The sequence below is a fragment of the Capricornis sumatraensis genome, chromosome 6, assembly GCF_032405125.1.
Source record: "Capricornis sumatraensis isolate serow.1 chromosome 6, serow.2, whole genome shotgun sequence".
Lineage (NCBI taxonomy): Eukaryota > Metazoa > Chordata > Mammalia > Artiodactyla > Bovidae > Capricornis > Capricornis sumatraensis.
In genome coordinates this window covers 114,262,170-114,281,331 of record NC_091074.1, presented here as the reverse complement: position 1 = coordinate 114,281,331, position 19,162 = coordinate 114,262,170, and the positions used below count along the sequence as shown (strand labels likewise).

The following is a 19,162-nucleotide window of genomic DNA, read 5'->3' as shown; positions in this document are numbered from 1 at the left end:
CCAGTGGGTCCTGAGAGCCTGGCTCCCTGCCCCCTCCCTAGGATGCTCACAGGTGAATTTCTTGGTAGGATCCTGGGACCCCGACAGGCCTGTGTTTTTTGGTGGGAATGCATACACTCTATGTGACCTGCTGCCTAACTCTTGGGAAAATGAATATATTAGCACTTCGTACATGCCGGGCTTTGGGAGTAAAGGAAATCTTTTAAAAACAGAATCGACAGGTGTCAAAATCCAAGAGCCCTTGGCAGTACGGAGTGAACAGGTCACATCCAACTCCCAGTCCAGCCCGGAGGTTCTAGCAAGGGGGCTCAGGATCTGAGAGAGGCTAGGAATTTGGGGATGTGCATGTCAGAGGTCAGAAGGTTTCCCAGAGACAGAAAATCTTCAAACAACCATTGTTACTTTGAGAGGTCACTAAGTCCCAGGTGCTGTTTGAAAGGGTTGAACAGGTCTACTTTCGTGACATCCTCTAAAACCACCCAATGTTACTTTCATTCCTGGTTTTACAGAGGAGAAAACTGAGTCTCTGATTATGGAAAAGACTAGTTCAAGGTCACAGAAATAGTAAGTGGCTTGATTCACATCCCCTCTGTCTCTGAAACTTGTGTTCTTATTTATTTTCTGGACTGCCTGATCCCTCACTCTTCCGCAATATCTTGAGCATCTTATTAATCACACCTTCAGGGGCCACAAGCAATCCTTCTCCTGCTCTCTATCACCCCTCTAGTCTGCTCTCAAAGAACAAAGTCACGGGTGTTCATGGGTCACAGACGGAACCTGTGAGTCAAGGCGGGCTTTGTTCAGAAGAAAATCATGAGGAAATCTCAGACTGAATCAGAGGACACCAGACCACGTGGACCAGGGGGCCTGGATGGGGCGTTTGCATATCTACACTCAGGCATACACGTGGGCCGGACACGGTCGAGAAATCTCGGAGCTTCAGCTGAATCAGTGACCCACCCACTATGACCCCCCTCAACACTGAGGGGATCGTTCCCTGTTGCAGAGATGTATTCTCTAACATAGACATCTGGGCTGTTTTCAAAGTAAACTAGTGTGTGAGCTCAGTGAAGTTGAGAGAAGTTATGTGGTCTTCATTTAAAAAACCAATTCTGTGGTCAGTCCTCAAAAAAAAAAAAAAAGTATTTTAAGAATGGAAGTAATCTGAACAAATGGCCTCAGTGTGTGCACTGCAGTTTCAGCCAGTCTCCATAAGACAAAGCTGGTAGAAGAGGAGCCCACGTGTGCCTGGGGGCAGGGAGGGGAGCCTCCCGGCACCTACTATGTGCCAGGCACTGGCCCAGGTGCTTCACACACCATGGCTTCATTTAAATTTCATGACATGCCACACCCAACTGTGACCGTTGGGAATCCAAGTCACTGTTATTGCAAGATGGGCCAAGGCAGACGAGGACCTGGGGGCAGGGAGGGGAGCCTCCCAGCACCTACTATGTGCCAGGCACTGGCCCAGGTGCTTCACACACCATGGCTTCATTTAAATTTCATGACATGCCACACCCAACTGTGACCGTTGGGAATCCAAGTCACTGTTATTGCAAGATGGGCCAAGGCAGATGAGGAACCAAGACCCAAGCCCTGGTCAGTCTCCAACACCCCTCATTTCTCCATTCCACCAGGCTTGACTGCTGTTATTGCTTTAATGAATGTTAGTCACGTTAAATAAACTCCGATATTCTGATTATAAAATTCCAAGCAATTTCTCTTACATGATTACTGGAAAAGAATGAACAAAGTTACAGAAAAAAACAACAATGCCTTCTTTCATCTGCGTGCTGGTTAACTCTTCCCAGAACTCTTTCTGAGATGTTATTTTGTGTGACCCTCGAGGCAGTTGTGTGATCCTGGCGGTCAAATACCATTATTGCTATTTTTCCCTTTGGACAGATGTGGAAACGGAAGCCCGAGGGGATTGAGAGACTTGCATAGCTAAGAAGCTGCCACGTCAGGGCTCGAATCTGTTTCCCCTGAATTCCTCTTTCATTCTTTCTAAGTTGGGTTGTGGGAGGTTCGTAACCTGATGATCAAGAGAGAGCATCTACCGGCATGAAGCCTCAAGCATCTTCCCCACCTGTTTCTTATACCCTCCCCACACCTGCCCACCTCCATCTCTCTGCTCCTACCTTGCTCTTTTCTTCCACTCCAGCCCCTACAAATGCTGGAAGCCTGTTTGTATACCTTCTCTGCCAGAAAACTTTTCCTGATTGCTCCTGACTGCCATGAATCTGCCTCTTCTCAGAGCTCATTCAAGTCTTATCATCTGTCTGGTTCATTTGGAAGTGAATCATCTGCTCTCCTGCCATCTCTTGAATGACTGTAACAAAATGTCATTAAACCACAGCATATAGATACCTTGAGGACATGGATCATATCTTCGATCCCTAGGGCATTTCTCACAGTCCCTTGGATATCAAAGTCTCTCACCAAAATATGGATGATGAATAAGAACACAGCCTTCCTGAACAGAGTGCTTCCAAGTTGCCAGTTGCTAAGACATCAAGGCAATGGGGGGCACTGAAATGCCTCAGGAGAGAGAAATGAGACCCCAGGACTTGTGCTCTGCTTGGCCCCCTCTCTCTGTGAGGCCTGGGTCAGCACTGCCCCTTTAGGGAGCTCGCCGCTCCCCATCTATGGGCACGGGGGCTGGACCGCTCCACCACTCACTGCAGCTCAGAGAGTCCCTGATTCCATGCAACTGTGTTAGACATGCAGGGAACGAAGAGAAGAAACTGCATGCTCTGGGAGATCATTCTAGAAAAGAAGTAAAAAAAAAAAAAAAAACGCAATAAAAGGTCTCATTAGAAGGCAAACCATCTACTGGCCTCAGATAAGGGGCAGGAGACCGAGGAGGATGACAGACACTAGCAGAGGGGTCATGTAGACTCTGCCTCGAGGCTTATTCCAGCCCTTTCCAAAGATTCCAGCAACACCCACTCGGGGCCAAACAAACAAAGCATGGCCCCTGGGGAATGCCCTTGTTACATTAAAAATAATAATGCAGAGAAGACAAAGAGAAGGTTTCCCTGGGAGCCATCGTCCGGGAGGTCTCCTTGTATCTATCTGTCCTACTCCACAGGAAGAGATGTTCAAGTGCAGCTCACCTAAAGATGCCAGAGCGCGCAGCTAGAGGGTCCACCAGGAGCCTGGTGGACGTGTTGCAACACCCTCTCACCATGAAGTGTGCCCAGCCCAAAGGGTCAACTGCCCCTGGATTTCCTGACACTGGGGATTTCTAGTAACAGCCAGGTTTCTCATTTCATTTATAAAAAGATGCACCAAGTACATTCTAACCTGTTTGCACACATTTCTAATGGCTGCAAATGAAGTCCTGCCTACCTGGCTTGTCTCCGCGACCAAGTCACTGGAATGTCTTTTTATAACTGACCAGTCCAATAAAAAGACCTGCACTTCCCCTCCAAGACAGCCCCTCTTGGCTGAGACCGGGGGGGGGTGTCCTTCTTTCACACCAGGGATCGCGATGCCTTGTTTGCTCATCTCTCTTATCCACTGGATAAGAGAAAGAAAGAAAGTGAAGCTGTCCGACTCTTTGCAACCCCATGGACTGTAGCCCGCCAGGCTCCTCCATCCACGGGATTTTCTAGGCAAGAATACTGGAGTGGGTTGTCATTTCCTTCTCCAGGGGATCTTCTGACCCAGAGATGGAACCCAGGTCTCCCACATTGCAGGCAGACACTTTACCGTCTGAGCCGTCAGGGAAGCCAGGATTATCCACTGGATGGTGAGCTCCAAAAGGGCAGGGACAGGGCTGACACAAAGGCAGCAATTCAACGTTTAAAGAGAAAAGAAGGCAAAATAGGAAGGAAGGAGGGAGGGAAGCGAGAGAGTAAGGAGGGCCTGAAGAAGTAAAGGAAGGGAGAGAGGCAGGCTAGAGTTTTCCACAAGATAAACTGAACCCCTTTCTGCTTATGCTCCGGACCCCAGCCACACTGAGTGACTCCTTATTCCACAAGCCCTTCCTCACCCCACCCCTCCCCCGACCCGCTGCTGAGGCTGCTTCCTCTTGGTGGACACCTCAGTGTTCTGTTCACTCATCCGCAGCCACTCCCCAGCCCCCTTCTTCGTGCATATCCTCATTCAGGTGACCTTATCCTGGCCTCTTCACAAGGAAAACCCATGGCCAAGCTAGCTCTAATGGTTCTGCAGTGGCTCATGGACACCCAAAGTCCTTATCTGATTCTCTTCCAAACTCCCTCATCTCAGCATTTCACGACCCCAACTGCTCAGAAGAAGAGAGCAAGGTCAGAGAGTAGGGGAGCAGGTATCTGTGAAAGGCAAGAACGTCAGCACAGTCCTGAGAAGCTGCATCACAGCAGATGACCCGGCCTCAGAAACCTAGAGGATCTTTAACCTCACTCTGACCACGAATGGACTGTGTGAGCTTCGGCCTCAGCTTCCCTCTATGGGGGAAGCAGGCTTTGGACCCACTGATCTCTGAGGCTGTTTCTAGGTCTGACATCTGACATCGTTTCGATGTCTTCTGTAGCCTTCTGCTAGGACTGGAAGTTCTTCGTAACATATGAACTCCTGAGAACATGGACTAAGGGGCCCCAAGGATTAGTAGGTAAAGAATGACTTCGAATGTGTTAGAAGAAATGGTAATTCTCTGATGGAGTCTGCACTGCTGTATCGCTGCTGGATCTTATTTTGCTCGAAGGAACTGCTACATAAGCTGTCAGGATGATGAATTTTACTCGGTGCCACTCTAAGTAAGCTGTGCACCAACCACTTCTCATTAGTCTATGGCACAATGAGTATAGAAGCGGAGAGCCAGCATTTAGAAACTTCTAGGGAACTCTGACACTGCTTCACCATTCCTGGGGATACGTCATTCACAGCAGTTCATTTTTGTTGTATGTTACAAAAGAATCGGTTGGCAACGTAGAGGAAACAAAACTGGTTCTCTACCATAGACTGAGAAGTAGTAATTGAAATATTATCTTTACTGTTTTTACCCAGTGAGAGAAAGGGAGGTTGGGAAGCAGGCAGGCGATGCGGAGCATACCTTGTGTATAAAGCAAGTTTACCTCTTCGTTAAAAATCAAGACGACGTCACTGTAATTTTCCACTACAGGTGTCATCCTTCTTTCCTAGCTCCCTCTCTCCCTTTCTTTCCTCTTTCTTTCCTTTTTCATTCATTTCTTCCTCCCCGCTTCCCTCCCTCCTTTTGTTTTTAAAGTCACGAAGCAAGTATTTTCTCTGCAAACTTCCACAGGTTTCTCTCTGCACACAGGAGAGCTGATTCAGCCAGAATGCTGTGCCCCTCCAGCTTCATCAGGAGGTAAAACATCCCTGGTGGGGCTCCCTGGGGCACAGCACTTTCTAGCCAGCAACCACACAGGCCCTGGTGTGAGTGGTCACAGCGCTGCCAAATGGCTGCCCACGGATATTCTGGACATGCGGTCCTGTGACTTAGAAAAGAGGAGGCCGCTGGCACCTGCTGGCCCGGTCTGCTGATGGTCAGCTCTCTGGAACCTCAGGCCCCACGGCCCCAGCACCCCAACCACAGAGGTCAGCTGCCCTTGATCCTGACCCAATCATACTCAGCAGTTTTCTCCCAAAGGCTTTACGAAAGCCACCTCGCCAGTCACTCCTGCTTTTTGACTCTGCCTCTCACTGCTCCTTGGATTTCAAAATACCTCCCTTCCATGGGAACTTTGGAGTCAACAGAGCAAGACTCAAATGTAAGCTCTCTATGCCTTAGCTGAGTGACTGGGGGTCAGTCCCTTCCTTCCTCTGAAGCCTGGATTTCCTTCCGCAAAGTAGGGATAAGGGTGCTTACCTGCCTGGCACTGGGAAGGTGCTGAACAAACATTTGTTGCATGAGTGAATGAATGGGTAAATGGACAAACAGATAAATGGCTTCCAATATTCCTGGCACTTCATCAATCCTCCCATGCCCACTCTCCCTGGGCACCCCAGGAACTCCTGGGGTCTGGCTCAGGAGAGCATACATCACATTCATCTCAGAAGTCCTGCATTTGTGATTTAGCCAAATGTCTTTCCTGACCTGGGACCTTGGTTGAGTCATTTCACTCTCTAAGGCCCTATCAGTTAAATACAAAATGCTAACTCTGTTCAGTCATTCTCGTCAAATGCCATCAAAGCCTAACTAGAGCAGAGATGAAAGTGCATTGTGACCTGGAAGGAACCTGCCACACACCAAGGCTTTTCCTACATGGGCTGCTCCCATCTCTGAGCCAAGGTGAGAGTCCAGGGGCCCGACTGGTGCCAGACGGCTGAGCTGACGTGCTCTCTGGCTTGGGGCCAGGCATGACATTCTCTTGCCAGCATTGTCATTCCTCTGCACATAGGTATTTTGTCAGTGCATGGGAGGCCCTTGCTCTTGTGAGAGAGACATAAAGAGAAGAGTCAGCAGAAAACCCACAGAGGTTGGCAAATGAGCCAACCAATCAAGCCATCAGCAAGGCCAGGGTTCTGTGAGCTGGAGAGAATGGAAAAGCTCAGCGTGAATCTGGGAAGTCAGGAAAGTGGATGTAGACGGTCTCTCTGACTTAAAACTAGTCCCCCTGGGTCCCACATCAAATGGCGATCACCTATGGTCCACCTCTGGGTGTTTTGGGGGGCTGCTGGTCATAGTTGTAGTACAAGGCAGAGGGTAAGTCAGGCATTAGACAGAAAATCTGCCCTCCACCCTTTCCACCCTCTTCTCAGCAATATGTGAAGCTCCTCTGCCTTGAGTACCCTCCTTCTCCCTCAACTCAATCTACTCAATCTCTGATGTCCAAACCGTACCTAAGCTTTCCCTAAAATGTTCAAGCTGCAAGTCAGCTGTTCCCCTTTGACCTCCTATGCATGCTACATGCTGCCTTTCATTGTTCAAGAAACAGCAGAGGCACTTATTGAGAGGTAGTCACCTGCTTGCCCCTAGAAGAGACTTGCTTTGCCTGCCCTCATTTGATCCTCCAAGCAACTTCACAAAGTAGGTGCCACTGTCATTCCCATTGTACAGATGAGGGCACAGCTTGTAAGAGGTCACAAAGTAAGGGAAGAGACCTGAACCCAGGATTCTTGCCTGGAAAATCCCACGGACAGAGAAGCCTGGCAGGCTACAGTCCACAGGGTCCCACAGATTCAGACATGACATAGTGACTGAGAAAGCATGAAGTCTGTCTGACCCCAGCCCATCCCAGCTCCACCAGAACTGCCCCACAGACCCTTCTGCTAGCACAGAAGCGGTCACATGACTGTGTCCAGTATGGTAGCCACCAGCCCCAGGTGGCTACTGAATTCTGAAAACGTGGCTAGTGTGATGGAAGAACTGGATTTTAAACTGCATTTCATCTTCACTAATTTAAAACCAGTCACATGTGGCTAATGACCACTGCACTGGACGGCAGAGTGCTTTATAACTGCGGCTGTTAGCACTCAGCCCCGGTCGTCCAGTTTTAGACTCTGAGCCCTTTGAGAAGACAGGATCTTGAGAGCTTCCTCTGAGCCCATAGGAGGCGACGCAGAAATGTTCTGGTAATGGACTCACCCTGCATATTTGTTTAGTCACTAAGTTGTATCGGACTCCTTGCTGCCCCATGGACTGCAGGCTGCCAGGCTCCTCTGTCCACAGGATTTTCTAGGCAAGAGTACTGCAGTGGGGTGTCATTTTCTTCTCCAGGGGGTCTTCCTGACCCAGGGATCCAACCTGCCTCTCCTGCATTGGCAGGCGGATTCTTTACCACAGAGCCACCTGGGAAGCCCAACCTTGCCTGCAGTCCTGTGATTACTTGGTCCAGTCTGCCTTGTGAACTGGGAAATTCCCGCAACCCCACTGGGCGTTAGGAGCCACACCCCTGGGCAGAAAGGGGAGGAGCTCGACTCCCTTACCTGTGCAGATTGTCCGGCTCGAAACAGGTCTTGGTGACGTCGGTGATATTGGGGTCACAGCACTCCCCGCCGTCGAAGTTGAAGCGCTCGTAGTTGCAGTCCATGTCGCACACCCCGTTCTGCTGCTTCTTGGCGAAGGCGGGGTGGCGCAGGTGTCGGCAGTCCCCGCCGTCGTGGCCGGTCAGCGTGTGGTTGCACTCGGGGTCGCAGTTCTCGTCGCCGATCTTGCTGATGTCGCAGTTGGCCAGGATGAGGCGGCGGCGCAGGGAGGAGTTGCTCACCTCCAGGACCTCGAGCTCCCAGGAGATGTTATAGTGCTTGAAGGCCTCGGCCAGCTGCTGGTGCTGGAAGTCGATCTGCTGTCGGCTCACCGTGGGGTTCTCCCGGCCGTCGTCGTGGAGGTTGACCACGCGGTAGCGCACCACCTTGGGCTGGCGGAGCCGCGGCAGCCGGTTGTAGTTGGCAATGACCTCGGGGCTGTCGCACAGCGTCTGCCCGCACAGCGGCGGCTCCAGGCTGGTGTCCAGCAGGGAGCCATGGGCGCCGCTGACCTCCACGCGGGGGCTGCTGCCGTCCTTCATGGGGGACCAGGCCCGCTTCACATTGTCCCAGTTCTCCTGCAGGAGGAGCTGAGGTAGAGGGCCCTGGGGGCTGCGGGTCCCCATGTCCAGCAGGATCTCGCGCTGCGTCCTGGCCACCTTCCACAGGCTGAAGCGCTCCACGTAGCCCCGGTAGTTGTGGTTCAGGGCGCTGCCTCCCAGCATGAGGACTTTACACTTCTGAGTCAGGGGGCTGAAGATCCCGCCCACCTGCTCCCCGGAGGTGGCCACCTGGGCACCGTTCATGTAGAGCTTCATCAGCCGCCCGTCGTAGGTGGCAGCCAGGTATACCCACTGGCCTGGGAGGTAGCTGCGGTGGGCATTGATGGTGGTCACTTGCCGGGCCCGGTCTGTCTTCAAGGAGAAAAAGTAGCGTGGGTCTCTGTTGCCTTGGTCACTGACGGTGTGAATGCCCACGACCCATCCTCGGTCACGTGAGGCATAAGAACATTTGTCATAGAGCCCTATGTAGCCCCAAAAGAAAAAGATGAATAAATAAAGGGTGGAGGAAGGAGGGGACAGTTCTTTCTTTCTGATAAAATTCCTATCAGGATGTCCTAGAAGAAGAAGTTCACAAACTGCGCTCAGTGGCCTCCTGGCAGTGACTAACTGAGCCTCTGGGACCAGCCCGAGGGCAAGGTGAGGGCTACAGGAATGGGTAACATGGATGAGGTGGCTTTGGGAGGTTCTGACCACAACTTTAACCCATGCGGTTTCACTTTGATTGGTTCTGAGTATGGGGCACACAAAAAATGACATTTGTTTGCAGAATACATACTTGAGCCAAAGGAAACAACAGTAATACTACTAATAATTAAAATCTGAAAATCTTTGATTTTGCAAAACCTTTGGATGGGGAAGAGGACTTCTTAATTAAAAGTGTCTTTTAAGTGTAGAATGACATACATGGTGAGAGGAAGAGGTAAGAGAAGAATCAAAGGGAGAAAATGATCCATAAAAGGTGCTCATTTCAACAGCGCCAACTATAGTCACCATAACTAGGAGTGTGTCAGCCACCAGCACTCATCAATGATCAGCAGTGGTGAAGTGCCAGGAAAGTTGCCTGGACAAGTGATGGTCATGGGCTGCAAAGCTTCTATCGTGACAGTAGTCCTGACTAGCTCTGACATTCACCCCCAAAGAAAGGCAGGCATACTTACTATCTGAGCTGGAAAGGTTTTTAAACATTACCAATTCCAACTCCTTCACTCGAAAGTTAAGGGAGTTGAGACTCAGGAAATGGAAGGTATTTGTTAGGTTACACAGTCACTGACAAATTTCCTGACACTCAGTTCAACCCTGCTTTTCTCTAACATCAATGCTAATATTTTAAAAAGTAAAAGGCATCCTCTTAGCATAAACAGATGTTGGGGACTCCATCATTAAGTAAAACCAAGCCTCTGTCACAAGTGAGGCATTGTGTTAAGGTCTGCACATGCATTAATTCTCTTAACCCATGTAGCACCCTCAAGGTGATGATATTAAGTTAACAGAGGTGGAAACAGGAATTGAAGGAGGTAAAGAGAGGGAAGCTTAAGGTCAACTGGCTGGTAACTAGATCCTAGATCCATCAGACCCTAGGATCACCGTCCTAGGCACTAACTTTACCTCCCTCTACCCCATCAGTGTCACCAAGGGTCCATCTGCATGAAAACACCTGCCTGGGTTGTCCCAAATTTCAGTTGACTCTTTGGGAAAGTTCCAAGCTAGACATCTCTAGACTTAGCCTGGAAACCCCAGGAAGTCACTAAGTAGATTCTCTCTGGATCTAAGTCTCTTTACTCTCATCAACTCCTGTTCCCAGCTTTTGTGGAATACACCCAGTGTCCTTGGCACAGGCAAGCAGTTGGATGGGGAAGAGGACTTTCTAATTAAGAATGTATTCTAAGCGTTCGATGATGTATGAGGTTAGGTGCGAGGAGAGAGCAGGGATAGGAGAAAGAATAAAAGATGCTCATTTAGGAGGACAGTCCCTACTTTCAGCTGGAGAATTGTTGCGGTCACCATAACTTTGTACCTCTGCCATTAGCACTCATCAAATGAGCACAGAGAGTGTCTAGCAAAATCAATAGAGAAAGCCCACACAGTTTGTGCTTCTCTGTGGGTACTGGGGCCTTCGATTTTGTGTAAATCTGGGAGCAGCTGACATGGATGGTAGTTTTGGCCAAGCTTCCAAGTCCACCTCCATCTCCCCTATCAGCATTCCCTGTTCTACCAACTTTCAAGTGATGGCCAGGGTCTCCTACAGTATCAACCTGCTCTCAGGCCTTGAAGAAACACCATGTATTGGTGGGTCTTGGTCCTCTCCCCAGCAAAGGAGGGGAATGAATGAGGTTTCCCTCATATGCCTGGTCTACGGGGGATTTTCTGTGACCCCAGGTTTCCCAATGGCTAAAACAGAAACCACCTCTCCCAGGAAGCTTTCCCTAATGGTCCTGTGAGGAATAATCACTCTCTCCCCTGAATTCTTTGTACTTTTAGGAAACTGTACATTTACTCTCCAGTTTTGGAATCTCCCCTAGACATGACCCTTTTTGAGAATGATGACTCTGTCTGGGTCATCTCTACCCTGTCCAGCATCTTGCACTATGGGGTGTACACAGCAGGCACTCAGCAAGTGTCCCCCAAATGCGCACATGGATGATTCTGAACAGCGTGGGAGGAGAGAAAAGGTGAAATAGAATCAGAGGGACTAATCTATGACTCCCTGGATAAAGGACAGAGAGAATCAGAAGACAGAGTGTGTTCTTGGCCGGATACAAAGAGCAGGACCTTTGGACTCAGGGTAATTCCGATGACAACAGTTATTGGCCGTACATCCGGGGCAAATCGCTTCACCTCTGTGGATCTCAATCCCCTCCTCTCTATCTCTCTTTACATATGTTGTCATGCTTAAAAGACATAGTGGCTATACCATCCTTGGCACACCGTGGCTGTCCAGATGGGACTACATTGTTAAAATGCTAGAGAATCTCAGAGTGATGTCAAAGATGAAATGGGGGAAAGGATAAAGAACAAAATACAGCAACACCAGGGAGAATGGGTATCCTAAAGACAATGTGACTGATGTATCAAGAGCTGGTAGGATGAGGGCTCAAAAAAGCACAAGTCCTCCTCAAATTTACTGGCAGACTCTACTCAGAAATCATAACCCATACCCCCTCCCCGCTCCTTGGCTTTGCTACTGTTATAAGACTTGCATGTTAAAAGCCACCTCCCCACTGACCTCTCCAAGGCCAAAGCTCTGACTCCACATTTGGAATGAGCTCCCCTATGTCTTTCACTGCTAGCTACGGGAAGTATGAGAGAACAGGCTTTTGGACTTCACCCCCCGCCCCCCTGCCCTTAACCCCCCCATCCCTGCCCTCACCACATCCCACCTCTCTGCTCACCTTCTCTTCCTCTTCTGGCTAACACCCCCCCACACCCCCCAAACAGAAAATTCTTCTAATAAGAAAATTCACATCTGAAACAGGATCCTTTCTCTCTCTCTCTGCAGGTTTTTATTTGGCCAGGGGCTCTCAGGCCTGGCTTTGCTGTTGCCTTTGGAAGGTGGCTGGCCGGGGTAGCAAGGTAAAATGTGTACACATCTGTAGGGTGCCCTCAGTTCAGGACCTTCCTGGGACTGGGGTACACGGGCTTCGGCCACCTCTGTTTGCAATTGAGAGAAAAGAGGGAATCAATGAGAAAGGCTTGACTCTGCGACACGGAGCGGAGGACCAAGAGGCAGCTTAGCCCCAGGAGGCAGAGAGGAAGGGCAAAGGGAGGGTTTCAGTGGAACCAAGAGGAAACACAGTAAGGGAAACGAGAACCTTGAAACAGTGGCTTCAAAAGTTCAGAGGGAAATATTTACCTGGGGTGCTAGTGGTGAAAGGAAATCACTGAATTTCAATAGGGATGGGGGGGGATGGGGTGTAGTGGTGAATGGGATTTATTTCTGGGCAAAAATGAAGTAATCAACAGCAGTCACATTTCAGAGGGCTGGATGGGAGACACCGCTGTTTCACCAGCCTGGAACTGGAGACCTGGGACCAGAGGTCTGGGCTCCCGGTCTGCTGCATGACCTTGCCGGGGACAAGTCACCCTGCCCCTTTGGCTGCCAGGCCTTATTTCCCTTTTCTGAGAAAGGAGGAGTTGGGAGTAAACGATCTCCCTGCTACAGTTTAAGAGCTCTTTTGTTCCCTGTGAGAATGGTTCCTTGTAAGGAGGAGATGCTTCAAAAATGCATGTTGATTTGAATCGGATGCCTCACGTCATTGCCAGTTCTTGTGTGCTTAGAGGACATGTCCTTTGCATGTCTCCATACCAGACATGGAACAGTGTTCTCTGGAGGACATGGGTGAATGCCAGTACCCCTCCACCTCATCCTTCCCCGCGGTTCTCCAGGAAGACAGAGACAGAGTGAAAGAAACAGTAAGAGTCAGTCTGAATGTCAGTACCATCTGGGTGGTACTAGAGGTTGATCCCGGGGGACACATCCTCATGGAATGGCCACAGGCAATCCTGCACACCATCTAAGCCTAATTAGCATAAGCCTGCCTCAAAGCTGCAAGCAGGTGGAAGCAGGCAATGAAAGTGCCAGAGCCCATTCATTCACCAGCCAATGACCGTCCGGGGCACCTGCATAGATGAGGAAGTAGAGGCCCAGGAAGGAGGCTGCCCTGGGTCTCATGACCAGCATCAGACGCTTGAACCCTAGTCTCTCTAATGTGTCCCTATCTTCTGGCAGACAGATTTGCTGTGAAAGGGCTGCACAGCCCAGCAGAAGCTTGATGTTTATTTATTTTTATTGTCTCTCTCTCTCTCTGTTTTTTTTTTTTTTTTTTCTGGTCTCAATTCACTCCAGAGGTAGAGGGCATGCACAATGGGGCAAGTTCAAACGCAGAAGGACTTGCAGGGAGTTTCCCAAAACCTCTGCCCAGGCCACCTGGGGTGAGTTGTCCAGGCTTTGGAGTCAGGATCACTCTCAGGATCCCTGCATTGTCACCGTGCCAGGGCAGTGTGGTGTGACCACGCCACTCCAGCCCAGGTGTAGATGGGTCTTCCTCCCACACATTGATCATGCTCTTCCCTATCCTAAAAGACATCTGTTTGGTAATTACGCATTCTGCTTCCTGAGTATATCTCTCTCTGGTTCATTTCTAAACACCCAACATCCAACACAGTATCTGGCACCTTGCAGGTGCTGCATAGAGTCTATCATTAAAATTATAAAATAAAGGAAGGGAGGGAGCAAACAAGGTAGGCAAGAGAAGGGAAGGAGGGGGACACTTCTCTATCACTCTGTTCCTTATAAGAGCACCAGCATATGATTAATATAATCACATTGTTTAGAGCGTACTAAGCGCCATGCGCTTTACATGAATTCTCTCACTTGGTCTTCACAACAAAACTACCAGTGCAGCCCATTCTGCAGAGAAAACAGAGGCTCAGAAAGGTTAGCAGCTTGTCCAAAGCAACACAGCTTAGAATCCATGTCCATACGAGTCCCAGACCCCACTTCTTAATCACATTACTGCACCAAGCGCCAAGTGGCACACACATTATCCTGGGCTATCTGAAGACATGCCCCACCCCCTCCAGAAACATTTCTGCAAGTTCAACAGCACCAACACAAGCAAGTGGAATTGAACTGCAAAAAGGCTGCTTTCCGTGTCATTCTTCTGCCTGGTGCTCAATTCTGGACTAAGAATCAGTGGCTCTTTACAATCAGCTTTTCGTTGGTTCTGCCTGCCTTGCCTCGCTTTACTGGGACCAGAGACCTGCCCAGGCCTGGCTGCCTATCTGGAGTTTGGGGTGCCTCCCTGCTTTGTCCTTCAGCATCTGAACCTCCGTTACTAGCCTCCTTGCCTATGGGCTTCTGACTCAGCTTTGCTCCATTGCACCAGCTCTATATTGCAGTGTTCTTCAGCTTTCCTTCAAGGCTGCTGTCCTGCTCTTGGCTGCCTCCCATCTTCCATTCCATCTGCATGGGCGGAAACGTCTTCCCCTCAAAAAACTCCTAGGTGGAAGGTGAGCCCCTCATCCCTCAGAATGTGAATTTATCTAGAGATAGGTCTTTAAGGAGATAATTAAGCTACAATGAGGTTATTGCGTTGGGCCCTAATCCAATATAATGGTTGTCCTAAGAGGAAGAGATTCAGATACAAGGGGAAGACAACATGAAGACATGGGATGGAAAAGGTGCCCTGTACAGGCCAAGGGCAGAGGACTCGGAAAGTCCAACCCTGCAGACCCTTTGATCCCAGACTGCTAGTCTCTAGGGCTGTGACAAAATAGATCTCTGTTGTTTAAGCCAGTAAGTCATGGTGCTGTGTTTGTGGTAATTCTAGCAAACTATAATACTGCCATTCAACAAGTTTTTTTTAAGCTCTCCCCCTGAAGTTTCTCTAAAATCATTTGCTGCTTTGTACTCAATTCAGTATCCTTCTTGGTTACAACTAATTGTCTCAGCTTAACTCCTACTGTGGGCAGGGCAAGTACTGTGAGGATATAAAAATGGCTGGTGTGGTCGCCTCACAGGAAATGCTCCTCCCAGGAAAGAGCTGCTTCTTGCACTCCAGCTAGAGCCCCTGCTGTGCACTGAGCATGTGCCTAGCTGCTTCTGGGCCAAGATGTCTCCTATGACCCTCACAAGCAACCTTGTATAACAGGCGCTGTTTACAGATGAGAAAACTGAGCCTCAGAGGGGTGAGGTCAATCTGCCCAAGGTCACACACCACTAACTGGGAGGAAGGAGTGGAATTCAAGACTCCTGATTTCAAGTTCAGTTCCCCTACAGCTGAGCCAGACCTCCGCTAGGAGGACCTTGACATGCGCTGGTACTTACATTGCATAAGACATTTTAAGTAGCCTAGCGCTGATGTACACAGGAGGATGTGTGTCGACCAGACGCAAGTTCTATGCCATTGTGTACAAGGGACTTGAGCATCCCACAGCTTTTGGTAACTACGGTGGGTCTGGGAACAAATGCACTGGGGATACCAAGGGAAAACTGTAATAATAATAATAACGGGCAATGTAGTAGTCTCTTGGCTAAGCACAGACATCCCCTTCCATGCTCATAAGAACCCAGTGAAGTGGGCTTGACTGATCTTCCTTGACAGAGAAGGAACAGGTGCAGAGAAGCTAATTGGCTTCTCTCCAAGGATCTCAGCTAGAGAGTGGGAGAATCCCACTTGGGCTAACTCTAAAGCCAGAGCTGTCTTCTGGGATGCTCTCCTTCAGGGGGAAAAAATCTCTTAGCCCACGGTCAAGGTTCTTGTGCCCCAGCTCTGCCACTTTGCTGCTATATGTCAATGGGTGGGCAGTCTCCCCAGCAAGGGCATCCTCAAATCCTCCCCTATGAAATAGGAGGGTTGTATCACACGGCCACAGAGGTCCCTTCCACCTGAGACCCTCTGTAACTCTGAGATCTCAGGTCTTTCAGACGTCCCTGCCTCAGTTCCTACTGAAGGGAATATAAGGTCATGGAGGAGTGGGGAGGAGGGAAAAGAAGGCCATTTCAGGCCCTCCAACTTCAGGATGTCCACTAGCTGTGGAACCTCAGCCAGGGGAATACGAGCAGAGGTGAGAGGATGTGGGGATGAAAGGGGGAATTTAGGTCAACAATCTGGTTTCTTTCAGGAGGCTAAAAAAAAATTAAAAGCTAAAAGTTGAAGCTGGTCCTTTTTTTTGTTTGTTTTGTTTTCCCTTCCATGGTTTAATGGCTGGTATCAAAGCCACAGAGAAATGCTTGAGAGAGCAATCCTATGGAAAGCTTTTATCTGTCTAGAGGAGGGTGATTAAAACAGACAGATTCGGGTTAAGTATACCCATGGCCCCTGCACTTGGTTCAGTGGTGGGGGAGAACCACCAGGGTGACCCTGGAGGACTCAGCAGCACCAGGCAGGTGCCCGAGGGACTTCAGCATCCCCATTCCTCCAGGCCGGCGTACCTTGGCTCAAAGGATGGCGCTTAGGCTCAGTGGAAGGAGAAGGCTTGGAGGAAATCACACTTGGCTAGAGGCTTCTCCACACTCTGCTGAGTTCTGGCTGTCTCTCCCTCTGGGTGTGAGAGGCTGGGATATCAAGAGTGACCCTTTGGGGCAATTCACAAGGTCAAGATCAGGTCTAGGCAGAGCAGCGTGACCAGCATCCATGGCAGCGCCTGTGTCTGCTCCCTGCCTGTGGCCTTCTTCCCTGCTGGGAACCATCGCCCAAAAAGTCCCTGATATTATCGGTCCACTCACTTCTTCTTTTTTTTTACACTAGCCTTGTGACCTTGGATGAGCTCATTCAACTCTCTGAGGCTGTTTTCCCATTTGTATTCCAGGGATTAAACAGTCTCATTCTGTATACTTCACAGGTCTTTTTTTTTTTCTTTTGAGAGGGAGAGAAAGGAGATAAATGGATGCATATTTCCTTGTAAACTGTTTAAGGCCATTTGGATGTAAGGCAAGGTGAACAAGAGTATGTCTAAGGGTTCCTAAAAATCCATTTTCTGTATTAATACACAGACTTACATAACACACTGGGGATGGCAAAGTGCTTTTAGGGGCTCAAGGTGCATCCGTGTTTCCCTCTAGACTGTGGCTCTCCAGGCTGCCTCCTTCACTCACATGAAAGCAGGCTCTGTGAATATAGCACGGTCAGAGTTCTAGAGACCAGCAAGCATGCGTTCAGGTCCTGGCTCTGCCGTGCACGAGTGTGACGCATGGAGAGTCAGAGCATCTCTCTCTTAGAATCAGTCTTCTCATCTGTAAAATGGGGATGATGCGATCTACCTCTGCTGGTTGGAGGGGGAACTAAAGAGATAATAAGCGTATCCAGACTTGGCACATGGGCGCTGGCGATGGTTGGATGGCATCACCGACTCGATGGACATGAGTTTGAGGAAGCTCCGGGAGTTGGTGATGGACAGGGAGGCCTGGCGTGCTGCAGTCCAGGGGGTAGCAAAGAGTCGGACATGATTGAGCAACTGAACTGAACTGAAGCATTTGTACTGTGGAGACTTAACTGCTGGAATCCAAGCTCTGCTGCTTGTTAGCTCGTAGCCTTGGGCAAAATCCCTTCACCTCCCTGATAGTTCTCTCAACTGTAAACTGATAATAACAGTACTTAAGGCACAGCGACATTTTGAGGATTTAGTTAGAGAATACAAATACTCATCTGCATAGCACATGATAAATGTTAGCTATGCTGTTTAATCAGTATTAATGATAAACGTCTGTGCCTTTTCCTCCAAATCGGGACCATTTTCCCCCTTCTTCTGTGTGGTGAAACTTTATCCTTTCTGAGGCTGTTCTCTGAAAGAGAGAGACCTGTTCATCACTCTCTTTTTCACACGTTGTCATTGAAATTGGTTCATAAGGGCTTTAAAAAAGGAAGTGGGAGGGGGAGAGGGAGAAGGAGATACGGAAGAAAAGGAGGCAGGGTTGGAGGGGACGAGGAGTCAGGATGAAGAGGAGGGGAAGAGTGGACGAGGAGGAAGGGTTACATGTTTTCTTCTGTTCACCCTTAAAAGTTTCCCCAGTGGACTCGGTGCTGACGTTAAACTGCCCCACAGAAGAGCGCTGACCTTTGGTCTTTTTGATGAAGACCCACTAACTTCAGAGATAATCACATTGCTTCTCAGAAAACCCTCAAGCCAAAGCCCCCTGCCGCCCACACTCTTCGCAGCAGCCCCAAGCTCACCCTTCACATTCACAGAATCAGGCACAGTCAGGACTGGAGGCTCCCTCAAAAATCATTCAACAGCCTTTCACACCCAACCTCCCGTCTGAATCACCTGTACCTCTCTACAAGTGACCGTGTATCTCCAGAATCAGACAGCTTCTGAGCCCCTGAAGAACAAGGCCTTTGCACCTTGGGGCATTTCTTGGTGCTCACCAGTATGCTCAGCCGTGCCTGACTCATTTCAACCCCATGGATTGTAGCCCACCAGGCCCCTCTGTCCATGGGATTTCCCAGGCAAGAATACTGGAGTGGATTGCCACTCCTTATTCCAGGGGATCTTCTCCACCAGGGATCAAACCCTCATTTCGTGCATTAGCAAGTGAATTCTTTACTACTAGCACCACCTGGGAAGCCCCAGTGCTCACCCAGAGTGAGCCAAAATCGCTTCCCTTTCCTCTGCACACAGTGGTGCGGGATCTGGACTGCAGGAACCCACAGAGTTATTCAGTGCGCTTTACCCAAGGGAGCCCTGGAGCTGTCTGAGGCTTTTCACTGTGTTATCCTTGGCTCTTCGTTTCCCTAAATCAACATCCTCAAGTCCTTTCTGATTTATTAATCTGTCCATTCACCAATTCTTTCAACACACAGTCACCAGGCATCCACTGTATCAGGACCCAGCTGGACGTTCAAGTATGGAGATATACCCTCTGCTGAGAGACATGCTGATCCTTAATGTTAGCGCCAGTCCTTCTGTTAAGGCAACACAGATGCAATACGAGTTGATACTATGCGATTAGGAAGATCTGCTATCACCAGCGTCTGCCTCCTCATATCATCCCTAGGACCTGATTTGTTCTAATGGCTCTTCAAGCCGCATGAACCTCCCAAGAAATCAACAGAGCCACTATTGAGTGTGCCACGTACAAGACCAAGACCTTTATGTGCATCAGCTCACTGAACTACTATACCTACTCTACAGGATGAGTTCTCTTGGTCCCAGTTTACGGGTAAGGAAACTGAAGCTCAGAG

At 49.5% G+C, this 19,162-nt stretch overlaps 1 protein-coding gene across 1 annotated transcript in view; it reads right to left on the bottom strand.

The window, feature by feature from the left end:
- PAPPA (pappalysin 1) overlaps positions 1–19,162 on the bottom strand; it is a 254,703-nt gene that overhangs the window by 212,467 nt on the left and 23,074 nt on the right. The window contains exon 2 of the mRNA XM_068974426.1: positions 7,879–8,941. Coding sequence (XP_068830527.1) covers positions 7,879–8,941 — 1,063 coding nt within the window. The remainder of the gene's footprint in view (positions 1–7,878; positions 8,942–19,162) is intronic.